At 56.5% G+C, this 23,908-nt stretch overlaps 2 protein-coding genes across 2 annotated transcripts; one reads left to right on the top strand and one right to left on the bottom strand.

Moving 5' to 3' along the window:
• The first annotated feature begins 3,705 nt into the window (after positions 1-3,705).
• On the top strand, positions 3,706-7,939 carry ERMN (ermin). Its single transcript, XM_032693268.1, has 3 exons — positions 3,706-4,132; positions 4,415-4,501; positions 7,289-7,939. The coding sequence occupies exons 1-3, from the start codon at positions 3,886-3,888 to the stop codon at positions 7,717-7,719; spliced, it is 765 nt and encodes a 254-aa protein (XP_032549159.1). The 5' UTR covers positions 3,706-3,885; the 3' UTR covers positions 7,720-7,939.
• Positions 7,940-12,167: 4,228 nt separating this feature from the next.
• Positions 12,168-23,667, bottom strand: GALNT5 (polypeptide N-acetylgalactosaminyltransferase 5). Its single transcript, XM_032694030.1, has 11 exons — positions 23,524-23,667; positions 22,328-23,340; positions 20,295-20,461; positions 18,532-18,651; positions 18,033-18,168; positions 17,542-17,661; positions 17,091-17,208; positions 16,567-16,890; positions 15,386-15,466; positions 14,142-14,303; positions 12,168-12,552 (listed from the first exon to the last, which is right to left on the bottom strand). The coding sequence occupies exons 1-11, from the start codon at positions 23,665-23,667 to the stop codon at positions 12,406-12,408; spliced, it is 2,532 nt and encodes an 843-aa protein (XP_032549921.1). The 3' UTR covers positions 12,168-12,405.
• Positions 23,668-23,908: the final 241 nt, after the last annotated feature.

Here is a 23,908-nt window from a genome sequence, read left to right as displayed (position 1 = left end):
TTGTTGAAGCTTTACAGTCTGAAGTTGTGATTCCTTTGATTTGGAAGGTTAATTTGCCACACCTTGGGAGACTCGGGCTTGCTGTGAGTGTGGAAAGTCTCTCAAGAAAGACCAAACAAGTGATGCCCTCCCAGCAGTGGTGAGAGCACGCTTTGGGTGCTGCAAGATGACAGCGTGACACAGCCACGGTCACAAACAGGATGTGGGTGACAGGCCCCTGTGTGGGCACTGAGCTCTGCAAGGCCCCAGCCCGCAGGGCAGGAAGGAGCTCACAGACCAACCCGACTGCTCAGAGAGCAAAGCAACTGCAACAACTCTGTAAAAAGCATTTCTCCTTGCAGAGAGGACTCCAGGAGGATCCTGCTCTGCCTGCTGGGAGTGGGGCAGGAGGAGGGGGGGTGTACAGGCAGCGTGACGTGGTGATGCCAGGGTTTGAGTATGGGGCTCCAGGTGCTCTGGACCTCCAGCAGTGGAGGGGTTCTCACTGATCATGGGAGTGTTGGAGACTCAACAGCCAAGAGAAATCTTTTCTCTTCTTACTCCCAACAGTGAAGGGACTGCCTTTTCTTCTCTTATCCCCCATGGGTAAAGTGGGTAGAGTTTACTTCAGTGAGAACTGTGTCTGCTCTGAACAGTGCTATTGCTTTTTAAATTTGAATTGATTGCTGAATGCTACAGAGATTGACCTTGTAAGGGTGCTTACCTGCTCATCTGGGTCTTGCCTAGTGCCTAGACCCTCCCACTGGGTCCCTACCCCCTGTGTGCCATCCTGCTCTGTGGTCAGGGCCAGCAGATCCCACCTCCCACGTGCCATTCTGCTCCTCTGGTTGCTGCAGCCGCCCCTGGCTCTTCCTTTCCCCGTTGGCTGCTGGGCTGTGCTTCCGTGTGGCAGCAGCTGGTTGTGCCCAGCTCTCGCAGCTCTGAGCAGGTCACACACGAGGTCATCGCAGGCAGCTGAGTTTGTCCCAGTGCTGGAAGGCAAAGGGGAGTCACACCTTATCCACAGACAGATCCAGGAATGTGTCGCTGTGCTCCTGGCTCAGAATGGCTCTCACGCTCTGCTGTACCACACCAGACAGGCAAGAATAAAAGCTTGTTCTTCTTTAAAGGCTTCAAGAGGCAGAAATCCACCCCACTGAGTTTGTGTAAAAGGAGTGTTTCCCTGCTCCTGAGAGGTGGCTTTGCCCAGCTGTTTACAAAACAGCTGCCTGTGGTGGGAAGAACCAGCTGCTGTTTCCTGGGGGAAAAGTTAAAATCCTGAAATTTTCTGTTGAAGAGGAAGCCCAAGGTACATTTTTTCATATATAGAAGGTACGACAGAATGAAAAGCACAGTTACAGTATCATTTAGGTTGGAAAGGATCTCTGAGATCATGTAGTCTGAATGCTTGGATGTGGCTTGTTGACATGATCCACGGGAGTGTTTCTCTGAGCGTTTAAGCGAAATGTAATCCCTTAATCCCTCCTGGCTATGTACAGGAGCAGGAATGTTTGGCTCCAGTACCACCATGCCTGTCATCCTGCCCTGGCTGTCAGGTGGCATCTCCCATGGTGACCCTGGGTATGTGGCTTCTGCTCTAGAGCTGCTCCAGAGCCTGTGCAGGTCCGTGTGCTCCCCTGGGCTGCCCAGTGTGTGCATCAGCTGCTCCTGGAAACCTGTGGCTGGAGCAAGAACTGGGGAGCAGAGACTTGACCACAGAGGAGCCTACAGAGCTCTACCAACACCCTGCCAACAAACACAGAATCCTAGAATGGGTTGGAAGGAGTCTTTAAGATCTCTTGATGAACCCCCTCTGCCATGGGCCCTCTGCCAACACTGTGCCATGGCAGCCCCTTCCTCTTTCTGGAATGGGCTCTCATGGTTTTCCTCACTGACAATCAGATCCCTGCTGTGCCCAGATGCCTCTGGATGCTCAGGTGCCGTGTCTGAGATTTTAGCAAAGGACAGCTGGAACAGAAACTTCTTGTGGTGCAGGTCACAGGGAAGATGGTTTATGTGACTGATGCAAATGGTGCCTTGAGCATGGGGCGCTCGTCTGGGAAAGGTGACTCCTCCAGGGCTGGTGTGTAACCAACAGATGGCACCAGGAAATACCCCAAAATTCTTTCGGTATCTTTCTGCAATCAAGAAGTCAGGGATATGGAAATAGCTTGGTAAAAAAAAAATTGATATCCCTATATATTATATATATATATATATATATATATATATATATATATATAAAAGATCTTTATAACTCCCTGACAGAAGAGTGGAGCCAGGTGGAGGTCAGGCTCTGGTCCCAGGGAACAAGTCACAGGATGAGAAGACACAGTCTCAGGTTGCACCAGGGGAGGTTCAGGTTGGATATCAGGGAAAATTCCTTAATGGTAAAAGTTGTCCAGCCCTGGCACAGCTGCCCAGGGCAGTGGTGGAGTCCCCGTCCCTGGAGGGATTTAAAAGCCCTGTGGATGTGGCACTTGGGGACATGGGTCAGTGGTGGCGTGGGCAGTGCTGGGGAGTGGTTGGACTCAATGATCTCAGAGGGCTTTTCCAACTCAAATGATTCTGTGATTCAATGATGACAGAAAGGAACCTTCTCCTCTCCAGCCACCAGACCTTGCTGGGTACCCAGCCTCTCCTCCTGAGGGCACCAACTGCCCCATGTTGTCAACTCACTTTCAAACCTCATCATCCATTTTTCTTGGACAAATTTTGCCAGCAAAGGATGGATTTTATAAATCAATTACACCAAACTCATTTAAAAACAATAATGAAAAGTTGTTGATTTAAGGACACAAACTCGCAGATAAACAAAACCAGTGGAAAGACTTTGGGTCCATTTCTAATCAAGGGCTGAACTCGACAAGAGGATTTCCAAGCCCTAAAGCCCAAATATATCAGAAATGTTGCATTGTACAAACACAGAATGTCATTCACAGCAGGAGATTACACTCTTACATAAACCTGGCTTTGGGCACGAGGGTTGAGACGAGTTCAAATGTGGCCAGAAATGCCCTTGTGCTGCTCGGGTGATCCTCCTGCTTCCCTCTGCAAAATGCTCTCCTCACTCCCACTAGACTTAGGTCCAAGTGATGGTCACTGATAGAGCCATGGAATGGTTTGGCCTGGGAGGGGAATTAAAGCCCATGCAGTCCCACCCCCTGCCATGGGCAGGGACACCTTCTGCTATCCCAGGTTTCTCCAGGCCCCGTCCAACCTGTCCTTGGACACTTCCAGGGACCCAGGGGCAGCCAAAGCCTCTCTGGGCAGTGCTGCCTGTCCACGGCACGTGGGTGGGTGTGGGCTGAGCGTGGCATCGCGCCGTGTGCGGGGCATGTGCCCGCCCCGCCGGGCTGGTCCCCCCAGGGCAAAATGCTGCCATTGTGTGCCCGCAGCAGGGCGAGGTTCAGCGGCACAAACCCCACGGGGAATGTTAAGCGGGTTAGGTGGCAGGGCGCTGGGGAAGGTGGTCACCCTCCGGGGATTAGGGGTCGGAACAATGGCAGTCCCTGTGACCAGCAGGGACACAAAGGGCCATTGTGCCCGGAGCACAAATTCCTGTTCATTCCCGCGGGGCTGACATGCCCACAGCCCCGCTCTCCGGGCCAGCACAAAAGCTTCCTTGCTTCAGATTGTTTGTTTATGTAAATTATAATGGTGTGTTTAATTATGCAACGGGCAGAGCCTCAGCGACAAGGGAGGTGCTGATTGGGCTGGCAAGCCCCGGGCACAGCGGATGGTGCGGCACAGGAGACGCGCCTGGACCATCGGAGCAGGGGAGCAGACCCCCGGGGCGCAGGGGTGAGGAGAGCACTCCCCACCCCGGGGCGCAGCAGTGGGGCCCCGGAGTGCTGAGCCCCAGTCGGTGGGCACGGCACGGCAGGGCAGGACACGGCCCTCAGCATGACAGAAGAAGTGGCCGCAGCAGCCACCATGCCGGCGTGCAACGGGAGCGTTCCCCCGGGGGACGGACCGCTCCAGGGCATCGGCGGGATCGACCAAACACCAAAATCTGCTGGGACGGTCCCGTGTGCAAACGTGGAAACCAGCTCTGATGCTCCACCTGCAAAGGAAGCTCTGGAGGAAAACAGAAATTCATTGGCAGAGGACATCTCTCCGGGGGATTCTGCTGGAGAGAAGCCATGCCAAGGTACCGTATGGGGCTGCTTGGCTCTTGAGAGTTGGGAGAGAAAAGCTCTGTTTTTTCTATAGCCTGATGAATAATGGGACATGCTGTGCATGTGAGTCAAAATTCCTAACCTACGGTAGCTGTAACAGCGACTCGGAGTATTTCTGGGGACACATTTGAGGGACGAGTTTGTAACTAAAGGAACGAACAATTTCTAAATCTGCTCTGAAAATCTGACAATCTGCAGCCATTAAAACCTGATTACTCCATGAGCCCATGTCTTCTGCTTTGTGTTTCCCAAAGAAAAGCCAGAGGAGAAGGATGGGACGCTACAGCAGGGACCAGCGGATATCCAGGACACAGGGACCGACAGCCAGGGATCAGGGGAAGGTAATGCAAAACACTGTCTGATGTGGGGTTTCCCTGACACGTAGCACTGAGTGGCCTTCAAAGTCAGTGGATGCAGGTGGTTATTAAATTTTTTTAATTGGGTCAGACCCTTCTATTCCAGAGAGCAGTGACTCATTTCTCACGTGCGGAGTTGCTGCACCTTAGAAACCACAGCTGGTATCTTCCTTCCTGACGTTTTGCCTATCTCCATGACCATGGGGTATCAAAGTAATGTGGGGTCTTTGACCAGGAGATCCCCAAAAGCTTCGTAAGGTTGGGAGGTGCTCCATCTTCTGCTTCATGCCCAGAGGAGAACCTCGGGAGGCTGCTGGAGGCCTCAAAACCCAAACTCTTTTCCTGCCTGATTTACCGAGTGTTGAATCCCATTTCAGAGAACCATGGGGTTATCTGCAGAAAATTGCTCTGCTAAACACTTGCTCCTCAGTTTCACTCTGCTCATTTCTGGGTGAAAATGGTAGAAATCCGTGGGAGCCAAGGCCGGAGCCTCAGCCGTGTCCTGGGTGAGCGGGGCTGGGGGGGGTCACTGCCCGCCCCGGTCCCGAGTTAAAATGTACTGACTGTATACATAGATTAACATATTTAATTACACTATGCAAACTGCAGCCACTTCTCCAAAAGGACCAGTATTCTATGGAGTGTTACTAGAGGAGGAGCATTTTATGGAGTCTTACTAAAGGAGGAAAGCCACATTTCTCCAAGGGGGGCTCCAGGCATTATTCCTTTCTGTGTCTCCCACCAATGGGCTCCTGCCCGTCTCTTTGGCTTTGGCAGTGGTGGGACAAGGGCACAGGGCCAGGGGCTGCTAGAGATGCTCTCCCCCAAGCTTTGAAGGTGGCTCTAAAAGAGGAACAGGCTGTGCCCTGCAAACGGAAACTGCTTTCATTAAGAAAAGGAAAAATATCTGAATATTTGTCATGGGCAAATCAATATTTCGTAGCAACCGCCTAGGCTGTGAGGAGGTGAATCATGGTGGAGGCTTTCCCACTTAGAGCTGACATCCATATTCCAGCTGTGCTGCTTTAGGAGCGCACAATAAAACCTATTAAAGGATCTTGCAAGGCTCCCCCCAGCCCCGCCCCTCAACCACAAGCACTTTATCTTGAAATTGCAGGCAGCTTTTTAGTACCCAACCAATTTAGTCTAATTAATACTCTGGACCCCACAGGCAAAACGTTGAATAGACCATTTGTTGCGACACTAAAGCATCATTACCGGCAGAGACGTGCCAAACAGGACAAATGGGAGACGGCCGTGGCAGCCGGGGTGGCCACCGCTGAGGGAGGGACACGTCCCAGGGGGCACAGCTGGGCACTGCGTGCAGAATGGCTCCCTTACCCCTGCCTTCCCCTTCCCTTTCCCTTCTCCTTTCCCTTCCCCTTCCCCTTCCCCTTCCCCTTCCCTTCCCTTCCCTTCCCTTCCCTTCCCTTCCCTTCCCTTCCCTTCCCTTCCCTTCCCTTCCCTTCCCTTCCCTTCCCTTCCCTTCCCTTCCCTTCCCTTCCCTTCCCTTCCTTCCCTTCCCTTCCCTTCCCTTCCCTTCCCTTCCCTTCCCTTCCCAAACCTTCCCTTCCTTCCCTTCCCTTCCCTTCCCTTCCCTTCCCTTCCCTTCCCTTCCCTTCCCTTCCCTTCCCTTCCCTTCCCTTCCCTTCCCTTCCCTTCCCTTCCCTTCCCTTCCCTTCCCTTCCCAAACCTTCCCTTCCTTCCCTTCCCTTCCCTTCCCTTCCCTTCCCTTCCCTTCCCTTCCCTTCCCTTCCCTTCCCTTCCCAAACCTCCCTTCCCCTTCCCTTCCTTCCCTTCCCTTCCCTTCCCTTCCCTTCCCTTCCCTTCCCTTCCCTTCCCTTCCCTTCCCTTCCCTTCCCTTCCCTTCCCTTCCCTTTCCCTTCCCTTCCCTTCCCTTCCCTTCCCTTCCCTTCCCTTCCCTTCCCTTCCCTTCCCTTCCCTTCCCTTCCCTTCCCTTCCCTTCCCTTCCCTTCCCTTCCCTTCCCTTCCCTTCCCTTCCCCTTCCCCTTCCCCTTCCCCTTCCCCTTCCCCTTCCCCTTCCCCTTCCCCTTCCCCTTCCCCTTCCCCTTCCCCTTCCCCTTCCCCTTCCCCTTCCCCCTCTCCTTTCCTTTCCCTTCCCCTTCCCCTTCTCCTTTCCTTTCCCTTCCCCTTCTCCTTTCCTTTCCCTTCCCTTTCCCCTTCTCCTTTCCTTTCCTTTCCCTTCCCCTTCTCCTTTCCTTTCCCTTCCCCTTCTCCTTTCCTTTCCCTTCCCCTTCTCCTTTCCTTTCCCTTCCCCTTCTCCTTTCCTTTCCCTTCCCTTCCCCTTCTCCTTTCCTTTCCCTTCCCTTCCCCTTCTCCTTTCCTTTCCCTTCCCCTTTCCTTTCTTCTTTCCTTTCCCTTCCCTTCCCTTTCCCTTTCCCTTTCCCTTCTCCTTTCCTTTCCCTTCCCTTTCCCTTCCCCTTTCCCTTTCCCTTCCCCTTTCCCTTTCCCTTTCCCTTCCCCGTTCCCTTCCCCTTTCCCTTTCCCCTTCCCTTCTCCTTTCCTTTCCCTTTCCCTTCCCTTTCCCTTCTCCTTTCCTTTCCCTTTCCCTTTCCTTTTCCTTTCCCTTTCCCTCCCCTCGGTGGGAATGGGGGTAGAACAGAGAGAGGCATTAAGAAAGGGGTCCAGCCTGGCGGTGCAGGGCTCCCCTCACCCTCTGGGGGGTGGGGGCTTTGGGGTCACCCCCGGAACCCGCAGGGGTTCCCCGTGGGGTGCCGCCCCCTCCTCACCCGCCCCCTCCGTGTCACGCAGGGCCGGGCGGCACAGAGGGGCTGCCGGTGGACACGGGGGAGCCACCGGTGCCAACAGCCAGTCCCAGCGGGGAGGCAGAGGAGAGCCTGGCAGCCAGGGCTGATCCCAGAGGGGACGTGGCCGAGGAGGATGCGGAGGATGCGGAGGAGGAGGACACCGAGGAGGACGAGGTTCAAGTGATCGAAATCAAGAAGGAGGACAGCGAGGCGCCCCGCCTGCAGCAGCGGGACGGCTGCAAGGAGCCGTCTGCCCCGGCCAGCCCCGGCTGCAACTCCCCGCTGGAGAAACCCGGGGAGCAGCCCAGCCTGGGCAAAAAGAATGACATCTCCAGACACAGCTATTCCAGATACAACACAATCTCCTACCGGAGGATCCGGAAAGGAAACACCAAACAGCGGATCGATGAGTTTGAATCCATGATGCACTTATGAACTGAGGGGGAATTGCCCAATGCACCAAGCCTTCTCTCCAGGTTTGGGTTTATTTTGTTCCCCCAAGACATGTCTCTTCACACAACATGAGGTCACTGCTTTTCTCCTTTTTGTACGTGATTTATAATACACTGTGAAAATTTAACATCTTGGCTTTGACAGGGGCAGAGGTGTCCATAGTGCAGGAAAATAAATAATCAGTTTGCTAAATACAAACCCATTTGATTTTAAGGTTATCCTCTTATTTTCTCTTCAACTTTATAACCGTGTTCAGCCCCAGGACAGCATGAACTGGCTGGGGCTCCTCTGGCTGCTGACACGCACGTGTGCTGCGCCGTCAGCTCACCCTAATGAGCTGGCAGTGGGTGGCACTGGGCAGTGGGTGGCACTGGCCAGGGCTGGGGAACAGTAAGAGACAACTCCTGGCAATCCCCCCATTCTGCTGTGCATCTGTGCTGGTGCCTGACAGTGCCCCGACAGCCACTGTCCGTGCCCATCTCGTGCTGCAGGGATGGACTGGCATCCTGGGCAGGTGCCGGTGTGGGAATGAAGATGAGAAGGCACTGAGGACCCTGAGCCCTCCCTGCTGCCCCATGGTGTGACTGTCAGCACCAGGTAGGTCTGGCACACCTGGGGTCAGGGGTGTCAGTATGATGTAGTGTTCCCTACCTGTCCACACCGTGGGCACTGCCAGGCTCACCAGCTGCTGTCCAGCCTGTCCTGGGGGGACAGTGACTCTGCAGTGCAGTCAGACACACTGGGCTCCTCTCCCCACCCAGCCCTCCTCACTGTGGCACCCCCAGCCCTGGCTGAGGACCCTCACCCTCCCAGGGGCAGCCTGGGGCGGGGAGGTTGTACTGGTGACCAGTGCCATCTCCAGCACAGAGCTGGGGTCTGGACCAGCCCCGAGGGCAGCAGCTCACCCAGCACGTCCCTGTGTGTGCCTCAGTGTGCCTCTGGCAAACCTGGCCACTACCAGGAACCTCTACTTTCCCAGTGCCATCAGGTCAGACCCACTTATGTCTCTTCTCGACTAAGTTTAGATGCAAAATTAAAGATTGTTTTGTGAAAGCCAGGCAAGTTTTAACCATAATTTTTGCCTCATCTGAACACAACCCTCCTCCATTTTGAAAGACCTTTGTGTAACCACCATACAGTTGTTGCAATCTTCTTTTTTTACTGTTTTACAGTCAGATTTGTCTGGAGTTGGGACTTAGCTTTGCAATTGTCATCCCAGAAAGCTTCTGGGAAAACTGAGAACAGCTGGCAAGGGAGAGGAGGTAAGGACAGAGTTATACAGAGGCCTCCTGCAGCCATAAGTGCCTTTTTAAGGATTAGTTTTACATCTCCAGCAGCACTGAATATCGTTTTGATTCTTCTTGTTCTACATAAAGGCAATTATTTATTGGCAACGTGAAAATAATACACGGCAATTCTGCATTGTGCCAGCAGACACAGCCCTCATTGTGCCATTCACACTTGTTTATTTGCTCCTTGGCCTGGGGAAGTTCTGAGCTTTGCTTGTACCAACTTATACTGTGGGTCTGTTCCCACTGACAGCTGCCCTGGGCTGCTCTGGGGTGACACATCCCTCTTAAAGACATGCTCATGGTAATTCCAACCAGGGCCAGGTTGGACAGGGCTGTGAGCAACCTGGTCTAGTGGAAGATGTCCCTGCTCATGGCAGGGGATGAAACAGGATGAGCTCTCAGCCCAAACCATTCTGTGAATCTATCATTCTTTATGACCATTCCCAGACCTTTCAGTGGGAAAGGCTCCCTGAGACTTTCAATGACCTGGGACTCACTTTTTACCTTCCTTGCAAAGCAGCACTTGCTCAGCCGAGAGCTGCAACGCCCTCTCCTGCTTTCCTGAGTAACTGGAGAAATAAAATTAAAAGTGCTAGGATGCTCTAGGGGCCTGAGGGCCTTTCCCACAAGCAGCCCCCTTGCCAGACCCTCCAGGTGGGTGGGTGTGGGGTGGACAGCAAGGGGTTCACAGGTAATGAAGAGGCAGAGGTGGGCTGCTTGCCCTCTGGCCATCACCGTGGTCAGTGGGTCGGATGGGGTGCATGGAGCAGCCAGGCAGGGAGGTGCCTGTATGGCACGTGAGGTGAAGGGACACCTGGAGATCTGGAAACTTGTCCCTTGGAGCAGAGGCACTTTCAGGCTGATTGGGGCATGGCAGTCACAGCCCCAGCTTGGCCTGAAAATCCTTTCTCTGTGTTTCCACTGTTTCAAGTGTGGGCTGACGGCAGGTGAGAGCTGGAGCCTTACGGAGGGTGTTGATGCCAGGTGCCACAAGCTGCAGCAGCTGTGGGTGCAGCAGCCAGCCAGACTACTGCCCTGCCCTGCCCTGGGATCCACCAGGGCCAAAAATCAGGGGAATTGGCACTTTGAGGGTTCTTTCTGGGGTGAGGCTTTGTGGTTCAGCCTGGCAGTAACTCGGGCAGGAGTCCCCAGAGATGGTCCATGTTGGTCAGTTAACTCACTGCACTCAGAGGAAGCAGCTTCACCTGTTACAATTATTCCCTCTTTTTAAACCTTTTTTTTTTTTGAGTATACCAAATGGGGCCTCCCACTGTGACCACTTTGATTCAGGGCACTCAGGGATGGAAGCACAGCACCACGTGCCGTGTCCCTCCCCACCACAGCTCCAGAGGCATTTGCTCTCCTCTGGAAAAGCTGTGCCTGTTTCCCATTGCTGACACAAGGGACATCAGGGGCTTCCATCCTCACCCCAAGCAGTGGTTCTCCAGCCGTGGTGCCTTCCTCCCTGACCTCCCTGCTCACACAGCCCAGGCTCTGAGTGCCCCGAGGAGCGATGCACACCCCGGTGTGTCCGTGGGGACGGCGGGAGCAGCTTGTGGGGAGCAGCAGGACGGACGCCCCTCGCCAGGCTGCCGAGCCTGCCGGAAAAATGCTCTTGTTTCTGGAAGACTGGGCTGACCAGTGCCATCGGAACATTCCCAGTGCTGAGCAACAGCACGGCCCCAGCTCACTGCCAGCAGCCCCGAGGCACCCTCCAGTCCTGGAGCACAGATCCAGCATGGAAGTGAGCATTTCCAGGAGCGGGGCCCCGGCGCGCGAGTGACAGGGCTGGCGATGGGATGTGACCGTGACATACGACTGCCTGGTGCCTGCTCGGTGACAAGTGATTGAATGTCAGCAAACAGAATCTGATGAAATTCATGCTCCTGATACGAGCTGACTGCCCAAACATCGTCTGTGTCATTTTTCTGATAGTGACTGCGGGCTAGCTGTGCTGAAGGAGGGAGAGAAAATCGGGGAGACAGTTGCAATAGGAGTCAACTGGGAAAATCTGTTGGGCCAGTCAATATTTTGGCAGACTGAGCCTGTCAGATGCTGTCAGCACTGATCCACCACATCAGAGGCAACAATATGCCATGGCCTTCTGAAAAACCAAAGGAGAGGTACGGGGGTGTGTGAGGTGGGACAGCAGAGGCCATGGTCACAGTGCTGTGAGCAGCCAGAGTGATGCTCAGCCCTGGGTACCCTGAGGCTAGTGCTGGAGCAGCCCCTCACCTCAGCACAGGGCAGGGGGGCAGGAGGAGGAGTGCTGCCTCCCCCCATGACCCCACAGCAGTACAGGGAGCAGCCTCCCACAGCACGAATTCCCAATGGGAACAGGGGGAGAAACCCTGCCTGGGATGCCTGGGTGTTACATACCCTGGATCTCACTGCCCTGGCACACAGAATTTATTCTCCCCTCAAATCTGTCCCATCAATGACTGGTGATGGTTTTTGGAGATCAAGAGTCTCACAGTAAGGACAAAACCTGCCTGTGACAGTGGGTTCAGAGGCAGTTTGGTGTGCAGATCCTGGCAATGCCAGGCAGCTCGGGCTGAGGGAAGTGGCAGTGCTCGTGGGGAGCCCCCAAAAAGCCACAGGGGCTTGGGGACATGACTGTGGTGCTGGCAGCCCCAGGGTGGGACAGCCTGGCTTCCCTGGAGTGAGGAGCTCCCTGGCTGGCCACTGCTGTGTGCCACTGGCAAGAAGCAGGATAAACCTTTGGATCCCCCCTCCAGCAGCTCCTCCCTCTGCCAAGCAGAGCCGGGCACGTGTGCCCTCACTGTCCCCATGGCACAGGCAGGGCCTGCTCCAAGCTTCTGCCACAGCCCTGGGTAACCCCATCAACCTTCACCTCCCGCTATTAAAAGTGGCTTTATGGATACACCATCCATTCCTCACAGAGCTCTGGTCCTCATCTGTCAGCCAGCAGGTCCTCAGGACGGGAGCCCATGGCCGGACCCAGCGCAGGCACCACGATGGATTCCTTTGATGTGCTGGTCAATGAACTTCCATTTTCTGGGGAGGAATAAGCAGCCCACTTTGCTGCTTACGGACTTACCTGGAAGTATTTCTGCAGCTTATGCTGCTGTCAGGGGGAACTGAGGGATGTTTGCTCACGGTAGGATGGGGACTTCAAAAAAACATTTCCATTTAATAATACAGAAAGTGAGTTTTTGCCAAAGTCTCCCACAGTGAGGGAGCACTGGGTCGATCTGTTCAGGCACTGTCAAACTCGAGGTGCTGCTCTTGGTGTTCTGCTCCCTCCAAATGCTGGCATTAAATCACGGATTTCCACTGTCACCCTTTGGTAGCTGTGTGCCCTCGCTGAGCTCACAGCTGGAACCACAGCAGTCCTGGTGCAACTGGGCTCCCTTCAGTCCACATGGTAATTGCCAAACTGCCACTTCTGATAAGGGTTTGTGGAGTCACAGGCCTTCACCCTCAGGGCTTTGTAAGAGGGATCCACTTCCAAGCAAGAGGGCTGCGGGAGGTGCTGGTGCTCGGAGATGATGTGGTCGCTCTGCAGGGGAGAGAGACAAGGCTTAGGGGGGCTCAGGCTCCAGTGCCCCGCAGCAGCAGCTCAATTTTCTTACCAAGAAAGCTTGGTTTACAGAATCACAGAATCAATTAAGTTGGAAAAGACCTCTGAGATCATCGAGTCCAACCTATTCCTTATGGTGTGCCCTTTTTTGGCATGTTACTAATATGTGAGACCTCTGCTGACTTACAGAGACTTTGGGGCGGGACCCACTCCTGCACCTGTTGCTGAGCCAGGATCACAGCACACCTGCTGTGCTTTCTGGCTTTTCCTTCACTGGGAGTGGAGAGATGAGCTCTCTCACTGTCAGCGTGCCAAAGGGAATTACTCTGATGGCATTTGTTACACGGGGAATGTACAGCAGGAGGTGGATTTTTGTATTGTGCAGTTTGTTAGCTGATGAACTCAGAGCACAGTTACTGTGCTGAAAAAGTTGTCAGGTAATTCAAATGCTGGGGCAGTACATTGGATTGTGAAAGAATTAAGAGTCTGAGTGATCTCCATCCTTTAGTTCTTCACATCTACTTGGATTTACCTACTTACCCCCATGGCCAGCCAAATGATGCTGTAGGTGCTGCCACAGGCAAGGGACACTGTCACTGCCTGGCACTGCAGTGACACTCAGGATCAGCTCATTAACACCTAAATGAAACACTCCTGACATGACGAGTGGGATCTGAGCAGAAGCTGGATCTTTGTGCAGACAGTAACTGCACTTCACATCATTAAACAACACAATGGCTGGTGTCAGGAGAGGGTAAAGCACTGAGACTCCTTCAGCCAGCAGCCACTGAGCTCCCCTGAGGCTCCTATCGCTGGCACGACTAAAATGGGACCACCAAATCCATCTCACCCATGGCTCGAGGTGAACCCAGGCTGGAACAGGAGACAAGTCCTGTCTGTGCCCCATGCAGCTGCCTGGACATGTTCGCATATTTTTCACAAAGCGAAATGACAATTTCACAATTTTCAGTAAGTGGATGACAATTTTCCTGTATTTTTCCCCAAACACCTAAGGTGAGCCTGTGACATTCTGGCTTTGAACACAGGAACTTGTCGATACCTTGTGTAACTCAGCTACAGTTTTTCTTTCTTAAATGAAGAGTGTTTCTTTCTTAACTATAAACTATGTCATTTCAGAGCATTTCGGACAACTCCTGACAGAGACACAGCCGTGACTCTTTGTGCAGTGCAGGCAATTAACACAAGATCCATTCTTTTCCGTTCCATAGATGCTTTCTTTAAAACCCACCGTGAGCTGAGAGCCAATCAATACTGAGTCATCTCCCTGTAAGTGCTATCGACAGTTTCCATGTAAAACCAGGACATTTTGTTACTGCTGTGGAGGCAGTGCCAGCGTGCCCCCAGCCCAGCACACAGTGTGGGGGTGCTCATCCCTTGGACTGGCACAGGGGCCCGAGGAATGGCAGGGGTGCCAGGGACCAGCTCAGGGGGAGAGGCGGCTTTGGCAAAGCAGGGACCAGAGGGCCAGGGTGCCCCCCATGCTGGGCTGTCAGTGCCCATCACCATGCCCGGCTCAGTGACCCGCCCCAGGACAGCGTGTCACTCACCAGCCCCGGCCGGACGGTGGCCAGGGACCTGTGGAGCCAGGCCAGGCTGCGGCTCCTGCCCTGGCAGCGGCGCAGGCCCAGGGCCCCCAGGACGCCCGAGGGGGCGAGGCAGAGCTCCCCGTGCTGGATCAGCCTCAGCCAGGTGTAGTTGAAGTGCTGGTTCTGTGGGGAGAGAGCGGGCAGAGCTGAGACCCCGCCAGGCCCCCCAAGGGCACAGCCAGAGCCGGGAGAGCCGCTGCTCGCCTGCCCTGCCCTCGCCCAGGACCAGGGCTGAGGAAAGCCATGAGCCATGGGAACACCTGTCCTGTGGATGGGCAGGGCTAAAGAGATCAGGACAGCCCCAGCATCAGCTCTGGGAGTGACTCCTGCTGCAGCCACACAGACCCCCCATCCCCATTGCTGCCTGCCCCTCTGCCCTGCCACCTCCCCTGGCTGCTCCCAGCACTGGGGCACAAAGGGATACATCCCCAGATGAGATGCTCCCCCCCCCCCCCATGCTGGCCTGTGCCAGAGCAGGGAGCAATCAGCCAGAAATTGCCTAAAAACACTGTCTAGGAAGGAATGACAGAATCCCAGATGAGACTGAAAGGGACCCCAAAGCTCATTTCATTCCACCCCCCTGCCATGGGCAGGGACACCTTCCACCAGCCCAGGTTGCTCCAAGCCCCGTCCAACCTGGCCTTGGACACTTCCAGGGATCCAGGGGCAGCCACAGCTTCTCTGGGTAACCTGGGCCAGGGTCTCACCACCCTCACAACTAGGAATTCCTTCCCAATATCCCATCCATCCCTGCCCTCTGGCAGTGGGAAGCCATTCCCTGTGTCCTGTCCCCCTAGGCCCTTGTCCAGCTCTCTTGGAGCCCCTTTACACAGTGGAAGGGGCTCTAAGGATTGGAAAGACTGGCCACAGTGGGTGCTTCCCATCTAGCCCAGAGTGCAGCTGGATGTTTTGCAGCAGCACACAAAGCACAAGCTGATATTTAAATGTTTCATGTGCAGGCTCATGGATTTATCAGACTTTCCTGTTCCAGCTGAATTTGCTGGCTTGGGGGTTGTTGGTGGCTACAGGCTGTGCCAACAGGCAATTCCTGCCCCTTGCTGCTCCCAGGTATTGCCTGGTCATGTTCCCAGGTGGGAAGGGCTGTGTCAGCTCCCGGGGAGGGAGCAGGTCACCACAGGAGGCAAAGGGACTCTATGCCGTGTGCTACAAGCAGTGTGACACAGTCCTGTGCAGGGGGTCCTTACCGTGTTGTTCACATCACACTCCTCAAAAGCCAGAGCGGGGCCTTCCACAGTGACACATCCTGCCAGGGCCATGTTAACGAGCTGGAAAACAGCAACAAAATGCAGATGTAGACATAAATTCCCAAGGAAGGGGACAGGCTGTTACACTGCACTTAACCTGCTGCATTCACAGGACTCTCATTAATAACTGCCCATGTCACTATGCCAGGCAGAGAAGAGTGTCCAAGGCCAGGCTGGACGGGGCTTGGAGCAACTTGGGCCAGTGGAAGGTGCCCCTGCCCATGGCAGGGGGAGGGAATGAGATGAGCTTTAATGCCCCTTCCCACCCAAACCATTCCGGGATTCTGTGGTGTAGAAAGGGAACCTGACCTTGTTCTGCCTACCAGCTGCCCAGCAAGGGGCTTGTGGAGGCAGGACTGAATCCAGAACGGCCTTTAAGGTGTTTTCCGCCCCTTCCCCCCCCTCCCCGAGGTGCAGGTTCCGAGCCCAGAGCGGTGCCGACTGGCCCGGCGCCCCGCGCGGCCCCGGTAAGGCGGGCGGCTGCTGCGCTCTGCCGGCTGCGGGCTGCGCTGCAGACCTGCGGGGCAGACCTGCGGGGCACACCCGCCGGGCACACCCGCGCCCGAGGGGGCGGGCACAGAGGGAGGCAGGGAGGGATCCCCCGGGACCACCGGGCGGTGCGGGACCTCCCGCCAAGGAGAGACTTCTCGCCCCCGGGGCACATCCCGCCCGGGGGCACGTCCCGCACCACAGGCACATCCCGCCCCCGGGAAGATCCTGCCCCGGGGACACATCCTGCCCCGCGGGTATATCCTGCGCCGCAGGCACATCCCGCCCCGGGAGCACATCCCGCCCTGCGGCACGTTCTGCCCCCGGAGGCTCATCTTGCCCAGAGGCACATCCTGTCCCAGCACTGCCTCGAGAGCAGCTCCACTGCTGCTCCACTCACTGTTTGGTCAAACACCAAACCGGTTCTCCAGCGGGAAATTCCCCCTTGTATCCGTGACCTGTTTCTTTACAAAGCCATGGTGGAATCCAGCCTCTGTGCTGCATCAGATATCCCAAACGCTGCCCCAGGCCAGCGAAGCCGTGCAGCAGCAGCGTGCTGGGGTGCTGCCCAGGGCCCAGCCAGCCCCTGAGAGCCCGTGTGAAGGAAGGACAGCGGGTCCTTGGGTACGTACCAGCCCGCTGGCTTTAACCAGGGGAGCTTCCAGGTCTGGGTAGACGTTCTCCAGGTACCACCGGAAACTTTTGCACTGGAGCTTCTTTCGCAGCTGGATTTGTTGAGTCAGGTCTCCAACATCCACGTTTTTCAAGACCAAGTGGTAAGCGTGGCCGTAGAAGAGCTCCTTGTACTCGTCCAGCCAGACCTCTGCCACACGGGCCAGGTTCCGCTCCACTGTTCTCACCCGGTCTTTCGGGAAGGAATAAGGATTGTCATTCCTGAAAATGTGCCCAACTCTGGAGCAGGGAACAATCTCGATCTCTCCTCCGCACATCCAGACCTGAGAAACAGAAGTCACTGGTAGAAACACGGGCAGATGACGGGTGCTGGCTTTGTACAGGCCAGGAGAGAAGCAGAAAGCTAAGTCAGGTGCCAGGGGAGATGGGGTCTCCAGCACGGAGCTGCCCCTGGGGAGCCCCTGCCTAAGCCTCATCACCCACCCAGGTGGGAAGGGGTGCAGGGACACTGACAGTGACCTACCTTGAATGAAATCTCCATATTTTCCCCTCCCCAAACATCCAGTCCTGGGTCGTACATTCCCAGCTCAAAAAAATACTTCTTATCGATGGAGAACAGGCCACCTGCCATGACGGGGCACCTGGGAACAGAGAGGCACGTGGTGTGCCAGTGGCTGTGACAGAGGGGGTATTTGGGTGGCTTTACCCAGCCTGAAACTGCAACAGGGCATGAGAAAGGCAGTGGAATGTTCTCCCAGCCCTGGGAGCATCACTGACACGCCAGCAGTGCTGTGAGTGGGGGGAAAGGCTTCCTGGGCTTTGCCCGTGCCTGGTGGGATTGCCCACAGTGTATCTGTGCCTCTGCTGCCCTGGCAAGCAAAGGAACAACACTTGGCCTCAAAGGAGCCTTTGCTGTTAAATTATTACCAAAGGAACAGGCTGGTTTGCAAAGCTTTCACATTTGTGTTTTTTACCTTATTATATCAGTCTCCTTGATTTTATTTGCCTCGATGACCTCTTGTGGAATCTGCCTCCATCCAAAATTCATTGGCCAAGTAAAAATCCCACGCTGGAAGTTGTCCACGGTCATGTAACTAAATGGAGAAAAGATCGGGATGACTAATTCTGAGTCACATTCCTGATTGAAATGTCACCCTTAATGAGTGAAGATGAATATCTGTATGTAATTAAACCAGGATTTTAACAAATTTCATCAGGAATCCTCTTCATGTACTAAAAGTCATGAGAAAGGGAAAAGGTGTGTGTGATAATCACAGGGGCCATGTTCACAGCTAATGCTAATTTCTGGTGTACAGCAATGTTCCATGTCCCCTGTGGAACGCTGCTGGAGGCCAGTTAGGAGGTCTGAAGTTGTGTCTGCCTGTGATGAGCACACTGGTGGTCCCAGTAAGGGATTTCACTCGAGCTTCCAGCATGGATTTGGGGATTCCCAGGGATGCCCCACCTCATGTCCTTGTCGCTGATGACCTCGATGACGGGGCAGGCGACCTTGGTGCGGCGCAGTCGGACCCGCTCCAGCAGTGGCTCCAGCCAGCCCACGTTGCACTCCACGTGTGAGTCCAGGAACGTCAGGACGGTGCCTGTGCAGAGGCCGGGGCAGCATCAGGCCTCGGGCACCCCGACCCCAACCCGTGCTGACCAACCTCCCCGGGCACCCCGCAGGCTCAGGGTGCTGCCAGTGGTGCCACAAGCCCCCTTGGCTCCCCAGACCCTCCCAGCCACAGCCCAGAGCATGTTTTCACATGGCAGGTTCCAACAGAAACGGCCACTTTGGTGCTGACATGGCCTGGCCAGGGCAGGTGGTGAATCCGGGGTGGCTTGGCTGGAAATCCTGATGAAAGGACACCCGTGGTGCCTCGGGAAGGACTAATACCCAGTGCTGGAGACACCTCCCCTGCACCTCTGGGGGGTCCCAACCAGCTGGAACACAGCTCTTGTCCTACCTTTGGCGATCTCTGCTCCCGCCAGCCTGGCCCGGATCAGCCCGTGCCTCTCCCTGAGCCGCAGGATCTTCACTTTTGGGAACCGCGCCATGTACGTGTCCAGCTGCTCCTTCAGGTACTCTGCACAGGAGGAGGAGAGCACAAGGCTGACTTACCCATTTCCACCCACTTCCAGGGTGAAAAGCAGCAGGCAGGTTTTCCCTGGAAGCATCTCCAGACACACCGGGATCCTCAGCACTGGGGTGTGAACATCTGGGCACAGCTGCAGGGCTTCTGGTGCACAGTGTTGTGGTGCCAGCCTGCTCTCCAGGGAAACAGCCAGTTGCTTCAGTGCCAGCTGCTTTAGGCTGAAGTGATGAGCCTGAAAATCTCTGTGGGAGATCTCCTGTGTGCCAGTGCTCAGTGATGGGTGTGCTGCTTTGTGGCCTCACTTGGGTAGTTCATGATCCAAACCCGGCTGTTCAAAGACTCCAAAATTAGGGGTTTTTTTCTTCATGCACTACAATTGCAATTAAAACCTAACTTTTTGTGCCCTACAAACTTCTCGATATTAAGCACCACATCCAGGGTTTAAACTGCACAAGGGTTTGCTGTGCCTCATCTCTACTTTTCAGGTGCTTTTGTCATGGTTTCCCATGGCTGTGGAGGCAGCTCATGGCCAACTCTCAGGAAAAAGAGGGTGTGAGGAAGGTGGGAGTGCCAGGCAGCCCTGGTCAGGTGCACAAGATCCGAATGCTCTGCCACAGGGCTGCAGCTGCTCCAAGCACTCGGTCTGGACACAGACCTCCCTCACCCATGGGCTTTCTTGGTGTTCCCTGGTTTTCTTCCAGGAGAATAGGCTTGTTTGCATTCCAAAAGCTAGTTGAAAAGCTTTGAAAGGCTCCAAGGTTGAAGCATTAGTGACAGGTTTGCTGTGGGCCACTGCTGCTGCTCCGGGGGTTCCAGCAGTGCTGAGCTGGGTCACCTGCACTCCCCAGGTTTTGGGTGCAAACCCCACATTTCAGATGTTCCCTGGCTAACAAGCACATACAAGGCAAAACCTTCGGGAGAAGGTAAAGAGAACTTGAAAAGATGCTTTTGAGGGGAAATGGTAGGAATGTGTTATAATGGTTATATTAAAAATCAGCAAACTGAATCTTTTTCCTCTGTGTTGCCTTTTGTTGCATTGATGGCTTGCTGTGTGCATGGCATGAGCTCTGAAGTCCATCTGAGACAGCACTTCCCCTGAAGAATCAGCAGTGGGGAAATTACATCATTCCTAAATTTTTAAGGGCTGAAGTCAGCAGAGAGCTGAGGCATCACAACTCAGAGGTTTGGTATCACCTGAAATGCCAGTGAAAGGCACTGGTACGGCAGATCCCGGCTCACCACCACTCCCACCACAGCTCCCTGTCCTCTGAGGCACTGGGCAGTGTGTCCCCTGCACTGGGAACATGGGGGCTCGTCTGGGAGCTGCACAGAGAGGGGTGCACAAGCCCTTGAGCCAGGGACACCCTGAAGATGGGTGGGCTGGGCAGGACTCAGCTCCCTGGTGCTCCCGGAGCCTGGTGCCTCCAGCAGCCTCTGCCTTGATTCCCCACAGCCATCCCCAGTGGCCGCCCGGCCTCTGATCCCCCTCAGCCCCCAGCACAGGCTGCACTTCAATACAGCCCGAGGAGAAAATGAGATTTCTCTCTCCTATTCAGAATTGAATTACAGAGAACAAATTGCATTTTGCCCTGAAGTTATATTAGTTTCATAAAGGCAGAAGAAGCTTCACCTACCCTTAGTGCTGAAGTCATCCACCAAAATGACTTCCTCAATCAGGTGTGGAGGGGACCTGCTGAGGACGCTGTGCACGGAGCGGAGCAGGGTGGACCACACTTCATCCACGAAGCACATGATGATGGTGGTGGTCGGGAGGTCGTCGTGGACACGCTGCTCGGAGCACCTGCAACGGCAACACGGGCTCACGGGCCACACTCCTGAAAATATCCAGGCTCGGGGGCTTCTGGGAAAATGCACAGGGAGGGGGGGAAGCCAAACGTGGAATACAGAGGCAAAGCTCTGCAATGTTGGGAGAGGGAACAGAGGGGTGAGGGGGGAAACCCTTCCACAGCCCCAGTGCCCCTCTCGTGGGCAGCCCAGCAGGACGGGATGTGCTCACTCATTTCTGACTGGGACCGATTCTGAAGAAAGTTCAGAGGTATTTCAGGACTTCACAGAAGTGCTCTGGGTAAATGAAAATCACCCCAGAATTACTCTGTCACAATCCTTGTCCTGCTCTCTTGTAGCCCTGTTAGGCACTGGAAAGGGCTCTAAGGTCTCCCTGGAGCCTTCTCTTCCCTAACTCTCTCAGCCCCAGGACTACTGACCCAGGCTCTGCAGGGAGCACTCCCCACAAGCCTCCTGCCCATCTCTCTCCTCCTCAGGTTCTCCCCCCACAGCCCTGCTGCAGGGACACGGTGCCTGGCGAGCACCAGTGTCACCAACAAAGGAACGGCCATGGTTTCCTGGTGGCCAGATTTCAGTGGTCTAGTCCAGTACTCCAGCAAGAATCACAAGAGGAACTGGAGTCTAAACTGGGAGAGACTGGAATACACCAGTAAAAAAGTAACGTGTTGTTTGATTCCCGAGAGCTGCCAACCGCCACTGCCACGAGCTGGCCCTCACAACGCAGTACCTGCCCAAGCCACTGAGCTGGGAGCAGAGCCTGCACAGGTCCCTGATGCAGCAGCACCCCCCCCCCCCAGGAACGTGCTCTGTTTGGCCAAGGTGTGCCCGTGACGGCAACGCCTCTGCTCCTGGGCAGGTGCGTCACTCCCCGGAGCTGCTTCCTGCCCCACAGCTCCAAGGCTCTGCTGTCCAGGCCAACCCCAGGGCTGCCTTTGAGCCACCACGGCTCTGGTCCTGTGCACAGGTGGTATGAGGAAGCAGCCCCAGCTATCTCCCTCCTTCCCTGCTCCAATTCTTCCTGTGCAGGGTCTCAGCTCAGCAGGCACCAACGACACGGTGGGAATGTCTGCACTGTCCTGCGGGATGGGGACAATCACGGCACAATTCCCACCCCACCGTACCCACGGTCTGTGAGCACAGGAGGAGGGACACGGGAGGGGCTCTGCACAAGGCAGGTCTCCCACGTGCACAGGGGCTGAGAGACATCTGTGGCAGGACAGGCAGAATGTGAGAGATGAACCGGTCACTCACCTGAGCTGGCACCTTCCCCAGCCCTCCCTGCAGCTGCCACAGAGCCACAGAATGGCTTAGGTTGGAAAAGACCTTTAAGATCATCAAGTCCTGGCATCAACCCCACACTGCCAAGCCCACCTGGCATGGCAGCTCAGGATGGAGCCCCCTGGCCCCTTGCCCTTCCATCAGGGAGGTGCTGCCCATGCCTTGTCTTGCTCTTCTCTATTGGCACTATGGGAGGGAGTGACTTTTTTGAAGTGCAATCCTGACATCTGCAGAATCAACCATACATTTCATAGGGACAGCTGTAACCGTGTGGGAGTTTTCCAAACCCAGCTCTGAGCTGCACCTGACACAGTGGGTACAGTGTTCTAAGGCACAGAGAGGCCTGAGCCCCATCACCTGCCCTGTGTGCCCTGATTCTTTGGGGTTCAGTGGGTTACAACCTGCAAATGTTACCAGTTTTACATTTTAACAACAAAGTGCTCTGACTTGGACAGGCAAGAGGTGTCTGACAGGTAGCACGGCCGAAGCAGAGGGCTTGGTGCCCCCAGCAGCCCTTCCCAGAACCACCTGGCCCATTCCCAGGGGGTGAGGCAGGGATCTGTGCAAGGGGAGTGGATCTTACCCGGCAGGCCTGGTGTCCGCGATGGCTCTGTCCACGGGGATCAGATCGCTGAGGTAGACATTAAAGTTTCCTTCTTTCCATCTACTTTTTGCTTCTTCTTGTTTATCGTTGGGGACTGCAACAGCATGTCCAAACTGGCCGGGAGCTCGGGGGTCTCTCGGGGCAAGCGTTGCATCCACAGACAGGACCCTGTGCATCCCCGGGTTGCCACCCGCCTGCTCCTGCCCGTCCTGGCCAGTGCCAACCGCCCCGAGAGCTGCTCCCGCCTGCTCCTGTCCGTCCTGGCCCGTGCCAGCCGTTCTGAGAGCTGCTCCCGCCTGCTCCTGCCCATTCTGTTCAGTGCCAGCCGCCCCGGGAGCTGCTCCTGGTGCCGCACCCAGCTCCCGGTTCCGGTCACCCCGCGCGGTGGCCCCGGCAGTGGCAGTCGCAGCGTGGGCACCATCACTGTTCTCGTTAAAAAGTTGTTTGTGCTTTTCCCGTCTCGCTGTGGCGTTCCCCGGAGAGTGGGGTCGGCGAGGCGGGACTGCGGGGCTGGCGGAGTTCTTCCCCTCTTTGCTAATGAGGATGGAGCGAGTTCTGGAGGAAGTTTCCTTCTGTCCCGTGTCTGTTTCCTCTGGTCCAGGCTGGGCGCCCGCTCCCGGTGCCCGGGCTGCCAGGCCGGGCTGTGCCGCCGTACCGGGGGGACGCCGCTCGCTGCCGTCGGCGGCGTGTCCGAGTGTCCCCGTGCCCGTCCCCCCGAGCCCGGCCGGCCGCGGGGGCTCGCTGTGCGCGGGGGCCGGGGGCCGGCGGGGAGGCGGCGATGCCCCCCGCACCTCGGCCCCGTGCCCGGCGGGGGCTGGTCCCGGTCCCGGCTCCCTCGCTGCCTTCGCCGGCGCCCCGGGCGCTGCCGGTGCCCCCCCGGCGCCCCTGCCCGCGGGGGCGGCGAGTGGGGGGCTCGGGGGCAGCTGGACCGTGCCCGGCGGCGCCTCGGGGCCGCGCCGGGGCCGCGCCCGCTCCTGCCCCTGCTTCTGCCCCTGCCCTAGACCCTGTCCCGGCTCCTGCCCCTGCTTCTGCCCCGGCCCCTGCCCCTGCCCTAACCCCTGCCCCGGCCCCTGCCCCTGCCCTAACCCCTGCCCCGGCCCCTGCCCTAACCCCTGCCCCTGCCCCTGCCCGCGCCCCGGCCCCTGCCCGCGCCCCGGCCCCTGCCCGCGCCCCGCCGCCTCCCGCAGCAGCCGCCCGCCCGCCTCGCCGAGGGAGAGGCGGAGCGCGGCCATGTCGAGCAGCACCCAGGCGACCGAGGCGGCGAATACGAAGGCCAGGGCCCGCCCGCTGCCGCGGAACAGCCGCCGCAGCCCGCTCATCCCGGGCGGGCGCGGGAGCCGCCGGGCCAGCGGAGCGGGAGGCGGGATGGGGATGGGGCCGAGATGGGGCCGGGACGGGGCTGCCCCCGCCCCACCCGCGCCGGGACCCGCCCGCGCTGTAACCCGAGCCCGGGGACCGCCCGGCCCCAGCCCGCACCCCCGGGCCGGGCGGGGCATCGCGGCCGACGGGGGGGGCAGCGGGGCTGTGGCCCGGGGGGGGACACGCCGGGGACCGGTGATG

The sequence above is a fragment of the Chiroxiphia lanceolata genome, chromosome 7, assembly GCF_009829145.1.
Source record: "Chiroxiphia lanceolata isolate bChiLan1 chromosome 7, bChiLan1.pri, whole genome shotgun sequence".
In the NCBI taxonomy this organism is placed as follows: Eukaryota; Metazoa; Chordata; class Aves; order Passeriformes; family Pipridae; genus Chiroxiphia; species Chiroxiphia lanceolata.
Note: the sequence above shows the minus strand (reverse complement) of the source record. Positions and strands in the feature narration are given on the sequence as shown.